At 39.9% G+C, this 12,495-nt stretch overlaps 1 protein-coding gene and 1 long non-coding RNA gene across 4 annotated transcripts; one reads left to right on the forward strand and one right to left on the reverse strand.

Moving 5' to 3' along the window:
• The first annotated feature begins 503 nt into the window (after nucleotides 1–503).
• Nucleotides 504–3,974, forward strand: LOC102296848 (zinc finger protein 182). 2 transcript variants are annotated; one of them, XM_042219431.1, is made up of 3 exons: nucleotides 504–765; nucleotides 844–1,173; nucleotides 1,580–3,974. In XM_042219431.1, the coding sequence occupies exons 1-3, from the start codon at nucleotides 582–584 to the stop codon at nucleotides 2,413–2,415; spliced, it is 1,350 nt and encodes a 449-aa protein (XP_042075365.1). In that variant the 5' UTR covers nucleotides 504–581; the 3' UTR covers nucleotides 2,416–3,974. The 2 variants fall into 2 exon arrangements, with proteins under 2 accessions (XP_042075365.1, XP_005918772.1); XM_005918710.2 differs by having other exon boundaries at nucleotides 505–765; nucleotides 847–1,173.
• Nucleotides 3,975–6,958: 2,984 nt separating this feature from the next.
• LOC102289112 lies at nucleotides 6,959–8,915 on the reverse strand. 2 transcript variants are annotated; one of them, XR_006054240.1, is made up of 3 exons: nucleotides 7,541–8,915; nucleotides 7,306–7,449; nucleotides 6,959–7,081 (listed from the first exon to the last, which is right to left on the reverse strand). It is a non-coding gene; the product is annotated as an uncharacterized LOC102289112 (long non-coding RNA). The 2 variants fall into 2 exon arrangements; XR_006054241.1 differs by having other exon boundaries at nucleotides 7,306–7,424; nucleotides 8,147–8,883.
• Between the last annotated feature and the right edge of the window lie 3,580 nt (nucleotides 8,916–12,495).

Below are 12,495 nucleotides of genomic sequence, written 5' to 3' on the forward strand. Positions count from 1 at the left end.
AATGAATACAGAATTATAACATCATAGTCTATGTCTCAGGAATTTGCGCATCAATAATAAAATGAATTGTCTCAACAGTATTTTGAAATGTAAGCCTGTGCATTTTTAAAGGTCTCTCTCTCTAAAAGGTCACTCACTCCCCTCCAAATGATGCAGGAGTTTCCACTAAGACCAGGAATATATTAAAATGAAAATTAAAACCGCAGTAGTTTGTTTGAACTCTTGCTTTTCTTCATAAGTTATACTCCTAATTCAAGATTTGCAGTATTTGTTTTCTTATTTGTGTGTCTAATATAGTCTGTGTCATCTAAAAACACACTTTACTTTGCTTTTTCTTCCCAATAAGTAATTTTAATTACATGTAAAAAAAAAAAAAAAAACAGGGCTTTTGCAGTTATCTGCGCTAACATGGCTACAAGTCAGCTGTGACTTGCTTTTCCACTGCGAGCATGTGGTGCAGAAAACATCGCGTGTGACCAGCAGAGGGAGATATCCCAACAGCTTAACGCTTGTCGCTGACACCGACGAGGAAGCCAATGTCTGGAGCTGATCAGTGAAACCTCCACCGGATCAGACCAGACATGGGCACACTGCACCACCTAAACGCGCTCATCACCGAGCGGCTCACCGCGGCGGCGGTGGAGATTTTCGGGGCTGTGGAGAAAACCTTAATAGACTACCAGGGAGAGATCAGCCGATCCAAGCAGGAGATAAATCAGCTGCGATCACTGCTCTCCTGGCCTGAAGTCAGGCTACACAGATCAGGTGTGTAAATGTAATACTCATTACTTTATGTTAAAGGCTGCAGCTGTTTCACCTCTAGACTTTTGTCGTACCATTCAGCAGATCATCTTTTGAGTGCCCGCAGTGATGAAGAGGCTCCTCCTGAGGGCTCACACGTGAGCCCAAAGCCCCAGAGCATCCTGCACATTAAAGAGGAGCATGATCAAAGGGATGCTCAGCAAGGAGCCTCCTGTAGGCAGCAGAGTGATGCCACAGTGTCACCTGAGGTTGTGACAAGAGGAGATCACGAGGATCCACCCTTGCACCTATACACTGTATTAACTGTTGAGCAGGCAGCAGCTATCAAAGCTGAGCCACACGGAGATGAGTGTTTAACATCTACCTGCGGAATAAACGTGGAGTCAGAAGTTCAACAACTTAACCCAGAAGGTGAGGAGAGGACTGAGTAAAAGCACATCCAGCAAAAGCTGGCATCAGTTATTTTGTTCTTATATCAGTCCGAGTGCTGGAATGAGAAAAATAGTGTGTTTTTCATTGCATGAGCTGGAGATGCTTCCCATAATGAGCAGGTTTGTTTACATTCATGAGCTAATACCTGTCTGAGTGACCAAATCTCAAGTGTATCACTGCAGTAAACGACAGATTTCCTTTACATTCATGTTGTGTTTCAATGTTAAACAGAAAGGTGAAAGGAAATGTCAAACGCAGCCGTCTCTCATGTTCAAATATACTGATAACCGTGGTACTAATTAGATATAAATAATTAAAAATGATGGCAAATTATTATTAATATTTTAATATAATATTTTATAATAATAATATAATATTTTTTTAGATCCACTGGAGATCACTTATTCTAAGAATCATGGGACTCAACAAGACCAGAGCCAGTATCAGCACCGCTACAACCGTCATACATCTCAGATCATAAAAGTGCAGGCGTTTACATCATCTAAACCTCAGGAAGAGGCGGACTGTGACTGTACACTACCTCATCAGCCAGTAGATGATTATAATGAGGCTCCTTCTCTAACCCTGAGCCCCAAATGCAGTCTGAGCAACAATGCACTTACTACAGAAAACAGGACAGATGTTGAAGGCTGTACACTGTCTGGAGAGTCTCAGTCTGTCCACTCTGTAGAGCCAGAGCAGCTTGTTGGTCAGAGTGAGCATACTAAAAACATAGAGGGTGTGGGGATTAAGCTGCTCAAACCATCGGGAACAAGACAACAGAAAAGACAAATCTCTGAGTTGAACTCCAAGGACGGAGACAGTATGGAAGAAGATGGAAATCATTTCATAAGGGAGAGAAGGCACACATGCCCCATTTGTGCTAAGCGTTTTAAAGAGTCGAGTCATTTGAAAGATCACGTGAGGATCCACACAGGAGAGAAGCCTTACCGCTGTAAGGAATGCGGCGTGAACTTCAGGCAGAGCGGAGCCCTGACGTTACACATGAGAATCCACACAGGAGAGCGACCTTACCAGTGCACAGAGTGCGGCAGGCGCTTCAATCGTAAAGGTGACATGGAGACTCACAGGGTGACGCACACAGGGGAGAGGCCTCATTCGTGCTTGTTTTGTGGGAAAACTTTTCAAAGGAAGAGCCAATTAAACACACATCTGAAGATCCATGAAGAGGACAGAACCGATTACACTCACCCACTGTGACTGTTCACAGGAGACAGAAGTGACATGTCTAAAACCCTTTATTTTAATTGCAACTGATGTTACAACTGTAGGACTCAAGGAAGCATGCTAGGATAAAATCATTCCATTTGCAATCCACAGTTCTCATCATCAGTGACTTCAACACTTTCACCAATGCAAATCCCTCTCCTAACAACACGTTATTTCTCTGTGTAAAACCAGGTTCTTGCCGAGCCTAGAACCATATATCTTCATTTCATTAGAGACTAACAATCTTATTAAACTGTGTCTTATCATTATCATTGTAACATTAGATGTGAGTCATATAACAATCTCTATAAGTAATATGTGCAACTTTTACGCCACAAACTGAAAGAGCTCGTGTGAGCAGATGTCTCTGAGTATCAGTGCAAATGCAAACCAGAAATTCTTTAGTGAAGACAAATTTAATGAAGAAAGCTGCTGTAACGCAAACTGTAGAGTTAAAGGAGATGAACACAATGTCTCAGTTTTAATAGGTAGTTGTCAAAACAAAACTAGCATGTACATTAAAGGGCAAGACAATAAAAAAATGAATTCATTCAGCTGGCAAACATTTTCTACTAGACAATTTTTGTGTCTCCAAAGTAAATAAATTGTCGTTTTTTTTTATATTTTCATTGTGTCTGTTTTTTAAATGAAAACATAAGCATTACATGACAACAGGGGTCTCGAACTCCAGTCTCTGAAACCATGTGTGCCTGTTGCAACACACCTGAATATAATTAGTAGGTCATTAGCAAGAGTATAGAACTTGACTGCATGCTGAGGTGGCAATTCAGCCATTTGATTCATATTACAGCAGCTCATGAGTGAATGAACATGGTGCAATAAAGTACTGTTGGAAGTACATTTTTCCAAAAACTTACATTTACTTAAATTTGCTTGAGTACTGTTAGCAGTTGCCACTTTAGCATGTGTAGCATTGTGTAGGTGTCAAAGAAGAGGAATCTGTTGAGAAATTCATGTCAACTATCACAAATGTTTTTTATTATATTTTTAATAAAACGCTATTACACTCCTTCAAAGTTGTTAAATGTGAACAGACTTTTCCTTTATTTTTTGTGGAATATTACAGCAGATATAGATGAAACTTGTCTCAGAGGGACAGTAGGTGGCCCAGAGGAGGAATGTGTTGAAAGTTTGATGTCAACTATCAAGTATGATTTTTAATGAATTTTTCCTGTGATGCAACCAGGCTGTCCCAATGCAATGTGTGCGCGCGTGTAAGTGTGCTCGGGTCTGCGATCGGTAAAGGAGAAAAGGCGCTGCCGTAAAGGCTAGTGTAGAAGCGCAAGAAATGTTATGCGGCGGCTAAGAGGCGGCTGAACTTTGGAAGTCGTTGGTGTAGAGTTTTCAAAGTACTTGTAGAAAAAGCTCCTGGAAGCGCTCACAAAAGTCACATTCGATTGTTGACTTCTGTTTTTATACCTGCCGCTCAACACGTCATCCTCATCACCTTGACTCCCAGTGTCACCCAAGCAAAGTGGAGTGATAAACATGTCGGCTTTATTTATTCAGAATAAGTTTCCCGTAAAAATTATTTCTCATTTAGTTTCACAGTTTCGATTCAAACGTTTTTTTTTTAAAAACGTATTGTTGTAATATTTTATATATATATTTGTATTTTTAATCATTAATTCATCGCTTTATAAACAAGAAGTATCAATAACTGAAAATCGTAACGAAAACTCATCACGTTAATTAAGTCTGATTATTTCTTTCGTTAAAACAAATTGCGTTAGTCGATCACTTTTTAAAAAATATTTAAAGAAAATATCATCTTCATGCAGAAAACGAATAAAAAATGAATATATACAATAAAGTTGTCGTACTGTAAAATATTGTCGCAGCATTTAACTGCACCTTTGATAAAGACGTTTCGCCCTTTTTCCGTTGTAGTTCAGAGTGAAATTTAGCTGCATGTGTTACAAACGCTTGTGTATAGTGATTTATGCGCAACTTTTGAGGATTCTGACCACACCTTAAACTATTTTACAAACGCGAATTTCAAACTTCGCGGTCCTAGCCTGTTTGGTGCCACTCCCTCTGGAGGGTGGTTAGGGTGGTGTCTGAGAGGCAGATGTTGTCCAAGATAAGGACAATCATGGATAATACCCCCCACCCACTCCATGACCTACTGGCTAGCCACAGGAGCATGTTCAGTGAGAGACTGAGATTACCAAAAAGCACCACTGAACAACACAGGAAATCTGTGGCTTGTGGCCATCTCCCTGGACAACTCCTCCATCTAATGCACTGTAAACATTGCAATAGTTACACCCTACTCTGTAATATTCTTGTCAATTTTCTTGATATTTATTTATAATCGCCTCTGTTAATCCTTGATATTTATAACTGAGTGATCTGTATATATTAGTGCTATTTCTTAAATGTGTAAAATCTGTAACATAATGTATTGTTTGGAGTTTAGTCTGTTACTGTTACTATTTTTACAATTTCGTCTTGGAGCAACTGTAACCCACATAATTTCCTTAGGGATTAATAAAGTATTCTGATTCTGATTGTTTCAGGATGACCTGCCATTATCCAATGACACGTCCGCTTACCTGTATCTTTTTCTTGTTTCTCATCCTCTTGTTTTCTCCTTTTTCTAAACTGAGCACCTGATGGCTTTGAACTTTTCTTGTCCATCTTCCATTGGTTTTAATTTTGCGCTCCAGTATGAACACCCATCCCCCAACCCGAGGATCACCACAAGATAACCTAATAGACCTACACCTTAGTTCACAGATTTGCTTTGTCTAAGGTTTATTTCTGGGATTTCAAACAAACCAGGATTCAAATCATGAATACATAATGGGCTTGGATTTACAGCGTTATGAATGAAATGCTCTATTTGGCAGCAGCCGGCCCCCCTGCCCTGTCGACAGGTTGTGTGCGAGACTTTAAATCATCAAACTGTAAATTATAAATTTAAAATTGTTATTGATCCCTACCCCGAGTCCTAAAGTCTATTTTCTTACTCTTCTTATATTTATTGTTTGTTTTCTTGCACTGCTGTAACTGGAGCCTCGTCGTCTCGTCTCTCTATATACTGGACTGTATGTAGCGGAGATGACAATAAAGTTTACTTTGACTTCAGCAAGCAGTCGCAACGAGGGCTCTCGCGCTCACTTTTCGCGTAGAATTTCGAAAAAACATCGGTGCAAATTATAAGTCTGTATCATAATGTTTGGTGTTTTCGTGTTTGTTGTTTTGTTTTTATTTTGTTTTATTTTGTGAGCTGGTTATTAGATGCTGCTCCAGCCAGCCAGTGAATCCCCCGCCGCCCCACCCTCTCCTCCCTGTGCCGCAAGCAGCAGGCGCACCTCGCAAACGGAGGGCGCCCTTACTCCCCGCAAATGGGCGATAGAAAACCGATTGGTTTCTATTGGTTTGCCATCCCTAAAATGCGCTGGCAGGATGTCGGGGCAGCATAAGTATGAGCACCTTTTTTGCCGATGCCCATGATGCCGCCCTGGGCAACCGTGTAAAAACCGCTACTGGTTACGATTTTACAATAACCTATATAGGTTAGTATTTAAACTAAATAAGATGCTGCGTTTATTGAAAATTTCTTTCAGCAAACGTTGTAAAGTAAAATGAAAGCCAAATAAAACGGGCAAATTAAAGTAACTGTAGCCTACAGCGTCTTTTATCCAGTATAGCATCATAAAATCAGACAGATGTGACATTAACCAAAAACACCTAAATGTACCAGAATAACGGGAATAATTGATTCGATTAAATTGCCTGTATTTTTATAGCGCTGTACTTAATCCTTATGGTATGGAGGACCACAAGAGCCACGCATCGAAATAAAGAATTCTGTGCTTAAATAATGAATTGTAGAATAAATTCTGCATTTGTAAATTCATTTTTGAATTCCAATTTAATAAACTGCATTTCAAAATCATTTTTCCAATTGCATTTCAAAATATATTTTTTAATTCCAATTTAATAATCTGCATTTCAAAACCCTTTTTCCATTTGCACTTTAATAAACTGCATTTCAAAATCCATTTCTTTTTCCTGTTCGCTCCGGGATTAGCTGCTGGATTACCTTTTCAATTAACAACTTCCTTGCGGCTATTCAAATTAGCCACACCATGGGATGTAAGGAGCTCTCTGATTGGTTGGACAGATACAGGCTGTCTGCCTGGATTTTTCTAGCTCATAGCTTCGCCCTGCTAAGAAGTATGTGTGCTTGTACAAAGGCCGTTCAGCCTCAGGATGACCACTCGGCTCGACACGGATATGTGAAGAATGAAGGGACCCTGCAGCGCAACGGAGAGCCCAACCTCTGACTGATGTGGTGTATTCATAGTTGTCTCTGGTACATTTGTTGTATGGGCAGTATGTGTTCATTGTTTGATTGTGTAATTACGTGTTACGCACTGGCAATGCATGCCGGTAGAGGGTAATACAGGAAGTAAAAGAGATGGTCTTACCGCACACAGTGGTCCCGCGTACTTATTCAGATTCAGAGTAAGAATCACACAGGTGTTCACAACTCCCTCTGTGCAGGCGGGGTCAGGACCCTCCTCACCCTGGGTGAAGAGGGGTGGTGCTGTGGCCAGTCAGGTATGAAGTGCTGAGAGTGGATCTTTGGTCCTCTGTGCAGCTCTGTCCACTCTCAGCTGCCCTGCAAAGCAATAACACGAGAAAGACGTCATTTTAACACAAAACAGCATTTCCATTGTTGGTAGCTGCAGCATGTTGTTAAAATGCTATTTTACACTCAACATATACACACAATAACTATAAATAAACTTAAACCTACAGTACTGTAGGACGATGATTTACACCAGCTATTGGAAGGATTTAGTCTTCAAGACAGTTTGTAGCCAATGTGAGGTGATAACTTACATAGCTGGAACACAGCACCACTCTCCAGTTTGTCATTTGGTCATCCATCCTTCTCATCGGGTTGGGGTAAGGCTGTCTTCTGGGTGGAGCATCTCTCTGTGTTAGCGCCGTCTAGAATGCTGGGAGAGGACAAGTGTAAAGCACCTGAAGACAAAAAGACAAAGACAAAAGGATGAATTCACAGATCACTGATTTGTTCGATTTACTTTTCTTCTGTTATGTGTTTTTACCTTACCTCTGATCCCTTAGCCACAGGCTATACCTTATGTATAAACAAGAGACTACAGTCAGTTCACGACATCATTTTTGAACCTTTTCTACTCATTTGTGTTGACATTAAGTACGGACTTACCTTTGTCCTGCATGGTGAGCTAGCGCTTGAGAAAAAATATGTAAGTCATTTAAACAGTTACCTGTGATATTAACAAAAATAGAAGTAACAACACCTAAAACACTACCTTACAGTCGCACAGGCAATGTCACATATTAAGAAAAAAACAATACATTTCACATGTGTTAGTTAATATTCTTTAAAAGTCAGATATTCTTAGTTAGCTGTGTTACAAACATCACAAGACACAAAGGCTTAACTTAAACATTACAAAGTTATTTAAAAAGTAAAGGATATTTACAAGAAGCTGTCCTCAAAGCAAGAAAGTGTCTTATAAACACTGCAAGACGCAAAGGCCAACTTAAACGTTTAACGTTTAAAAACAGGTTCTAACATTACTTATTCAGAGTCACTGTCATCAAGTGAAAGGTTAAAAGGCCTTTCCCAGAAGCGTCTGACACCAAAAGAACCTGATGATGTAGAAGGGTTACAGAACGTGTCATCACTTACCTTGCACCTCTTCAGTGCAGATGTCTTCTCTGCTTCTCTTTGCTGAGGAGGTGAGAACTGAGGTTGAAGGAGAAGCTTCGTGAGAAGAGGGGGAGGATGAGAGAAGGATATACTCGCCATAACTGACACTCTGGGTATCAGTGTCTTGTTCTTCATCAGAAGAGATGGTGCTCGGGAGACTGTCATCCAGGATCCTGATGACTTCAGGAAGGCCTTCTTCTGCAGGATGTTCAACCACGTAGTCAAGACGACATGTGAGGAAACAAGTTTAAAATAACATTAGGAATGTAATAAACACCAAGTGCTAAAGGAACAGAGCTACATCTGTTAGTTTCAGCAGATGATGAGAGAAAAGCATTTTAGGTACATTTATGTCAGACTGAATGACACAAGTTTGACTTCATTTGACCTTGAAGGAGAGGTCAGAGGTCAGATGTAATGGGATATTTTAAATCTTTACACAGTACCTTTATATATTGACCACAGACTCCACACTTTTAAGAATCATAGCTTCTAAATTATAAAGGTTTTTGTTCATTTTTGACCAATAATAAAGTTAACCTTGAAGAAGATGTAAGCTAAATTTACATAACCCCACTCTACACCCCTACAAAGTTTGATCAGGGTTAATTCAATTTTTTTCAGCTATGATGTTTACAAAAAAATAACAGGCAAGCAAAAGTTACTAAAAACATAACCTCCTTGGCAGAAGTAAAAATTGCAAACACACAAAGCTGTGCAGGTATGTCTCAAAACCATGGTCAAGCAAAAAACAAACAAATAAAAACTCTTAACACAAAATCTGCATTATTAGGAATGTGCACAAGGACTGTATCTGCCATAAGGACAGATACATGAAATCTTTTTACCACATGCTATCCCTGTGTAATACAATATATCTGTCTGCTATAAAATAAGATATATTATAAAGTATTACCATAACATAAGATAGGTCTTAATACCATTATTACTACTATACTATGATTACTGTTTTCATATTCTTTTTTATATTCTTTTATTTTTATTATTTTTTATCATCACGTTTTGTAGCAGGGAAAAAGTTATAGTTTATTTCAATAAAGCCTTTGATCCGGAGAAGAACAGGATGTTAGGAGAAGACCGGGATCTGGTGTGTTTACACCTGTGTGTTCTGACGTCATGACATCCTGAAGATGCTGTTACCACAGAGACTGATTTTGGGGCATTTTACAAATTTTTGTCCATTAAGCTATTTTTAACCATTTCATTAAAAAAGTGTCAAATTTGAAGCCTTCAAATCAAACTAACAACTTTTTTTCAAATTCATACACCAGTCGTTAATAATTTATACACCTCTCCCAGAAAATTTAAAGCATACAAACAATTTATGGGGAAAAATCTTGGAATACACATATTTTGATAACATTAAAACGTGACATTCACACTCGAACTTATAAATTATTACAGTCATTTAGTGACTCTTAAAATAACTGAAGAAATGTTAAAAGTACCTGCAGCGAAGTCCAGGGGACTGTCTAGGAGTCGGGGTCCACGACAAGCCATTTTCAGGCTTTGCTGTTGAGATGAAAAACGAGTACAAACAATCCAAAGATGAAGTACTTGTTGTGGCTTGCAAGTAAACTCCGCTTTCAGAAAAATATTTTCCAAAACTTAGCTTTCCACCGGCTGAGGTTGGAGCAAGTCAAAACAAGTCCAATAGCAAGTGTAAAGGGACGAATGGAACATTGTGCAGCATTTATATACCCTCTGCAGGCCATGGTTACAACTATATAAATGGAGCTCACCGCAATGTCATTTACAGTTAATTCATGATCATTTATACTTACTGCCTTTGTCAGCCTTTATGTAACATGTATACTAAACACATAGGTATAGGTATACCAGGAAATAAACACAGATATTAGAAAGCAGCAAATCACTCAAGCAAACATCTGGTGACTAACATTAGCATATAGCTCATGCTAATATTACGTCTTCATATTTTTCTTTTCAAACGCACTAACTCAGGCTCCTTCCCCACCAGAGAGGTGACATTCCATGTCCCTATTGCCAGTCTTGGCAGCCGGGGGTCAGTCCGCCAGGGCCTCCGCTCCTGGCCGCCACCCGGCTACAAGCAACCCCTATGCGCCTGGTGTGCCTGCATGGCCCGTCCCTCGGCCCGGACCCATGGACTAAGGCCCGGCCACCAGACGCTCGCCCTCGGGCACCCTCCCCGGGCCTGGCTCCAGGGCGGGGCCCCGGTAACCCTATCCCGGGCAGGGTAAACTGTTCCCTCGATGTTCTTTTCATAAGGGTCTTCTGAATCGCTCTTTGTCTGGTCCCTCACCCAGGACCAATTTGCCATGGGAGACCCTACCAGGGGGCAAAAGCCCCCAGACAACATAGCCCCTGGGATCCCTGGGACACACAAACCCCTCCACCACGATAAGGTAGCGATTCAAGGAGGAGAATCAATGTTACTTCCGTAACATTGATTCATTAATGTTGAATTCTCTCGCAGCTGTTCTATTCCCATGTTGTTGCAGTATATTAATAACTAACCTGTATTGTGGATGAATAATCTCAGTTGTTCTCCTGACTGAAGTTTGGCCCGTGTATAGCATCCTGCTATGCGATTGCATTTGTCCCTGACCACCAGAATCCCTCACGTTAACTTTTATCGAGTGGAAAAAATTGCGTTCATCTAGTTAGTGCTAATGTTATGCTAACATAGCTGTGTCGCTAGCAATCACGTAGCACAACATTATATACCAGGTAGTCCAACTTCAGTAACCCTGCAAACGCCACTGCTGTTTAGTTTTCTGTCTTTCATGTTTTGGACCCAGATTACTCGCGAAGCTCTCACTATGGCAGCCGTAATGCTCTGACAATCAACCAAAACATTTTTTAACAGATTTCTGCACGCCAAAATCGGTTCGAGGTCAGTAAGCACAACCAGAATTCATACATAAGGCACACTCTGATTTTTGAGAAAATGAAAGGATTTTAAGTGTGCCTTATAGTGTGGAAAATACGTTATACAGAAGAAAAGAATATATCGTCGATATATATCGTTACCGCACATGCTTCAAATTATATCGCATATGATTTTAGGCCATATCGCCCAGCCCTAATTGTATTAATAATTCAATTTCATTATCTGTGTCTTTGCCACACAGGTGTAGATACTGTAGGTTCAGTGAATGCTTAAATTGCACTGATTAGAATATACTGGACATTCAAAGCTAAGATTCAGCGCACTGTGTTAGAGGCTGGGATTTGATGAATTCATCATATATACAACCTTTGATCATCGTTTATGTCCAGTTGAGAATGAATCTGTGCACTCACATATTAAATGAACTGAAATCAGTAGTGTGATCTCCAGTCTTGATATAAGGAATGAGAGAACTGACAGCTGTTATTTTAATCAGCCTGTCTCAGTTGTTTTAACTCTAAGTATCATAAAGTAATGTGGTAACATCTGGACTGACGAGTTTACTGTCAGCATTTTAATCGCTAGTTTAAAGGCTGTAGGCTGCAGCCTTGCTCTAACACTGTATAAATGTAACAGGCTCAGTGCTGGTTCTAATAGTCTGAGCTGCTTCCAGCTTTATTTGTGAAGAGCACAGCAGCTTACAAAACACGTAGCTAGCTCGTACAGCTGCGACCTTAAAATAACGGGGCTACATAAGGTGATGCTAGCGTTAGCCATGTTAGCACGTTACCTTCAACAGGTGGTCAGACTTCAATAACAGGCACTCATTGTGTGATTCTTACTCTGAATCTGAATAAGTACGCGGGACCACTGTGTGCGGTAAGACCATCTCTTTTACTTCCTGTATTACCCTCTACCGGCATGCATTGCCAGTGCGTAACACGTAATTACACAATCAAACAATGAACACATACTGCCCATACAACAAATGTACCAGAGACAATTATGAATACACCACATCTCCCCTTTTAAACAAAAACAGAATATTACTTTTCTCAGGACAGAACTTCCAACCAGACTACCTCTTGATTCTTTTTTTTTCTTTTTCAAAGCCATACAAGAACATCTGGCAAACAATCTGCATTACATTTTTAACCTTTTGTTTTTCTTTTCTTTTCTTTTTTGAACAACTCTTTTTAGATTTATTTTACTGTGCTCTACAAAACCATTATAACACAGTTATATAACAACAACTTTTTTTTTCTCTTACAGATCTAACTTTTTAGGTTTAACTATTGGCCTCCCTGACTTGGTTCTGACCACATCAGTGTTAACAGGTGTAGCAGGGATCACACTGGGTGTTTGAGGCTTCTGCAACACAGGCACATTAGCAGGTTCATGCACAGGTGAACTTAAAGGAATCAAATGCACA

This window comes from Haplochromis burtoni, unplaced genomic scaffold, assembly GCF_018398535.1.
Source record: "Haplochromis burtoni strain Fernald_Lab_line unplaced genomic scaffold, NCSU_Asbu1 Contig_32, whole genome shotgun sequence".
In the NCBI taxonomy this organism is placed as follows: Eukaryota; Metazoa; Chordata; class Actinopteri; order Cichliformes; family Cichlidae; genus Haplochromis; species Haplochromis burtoni.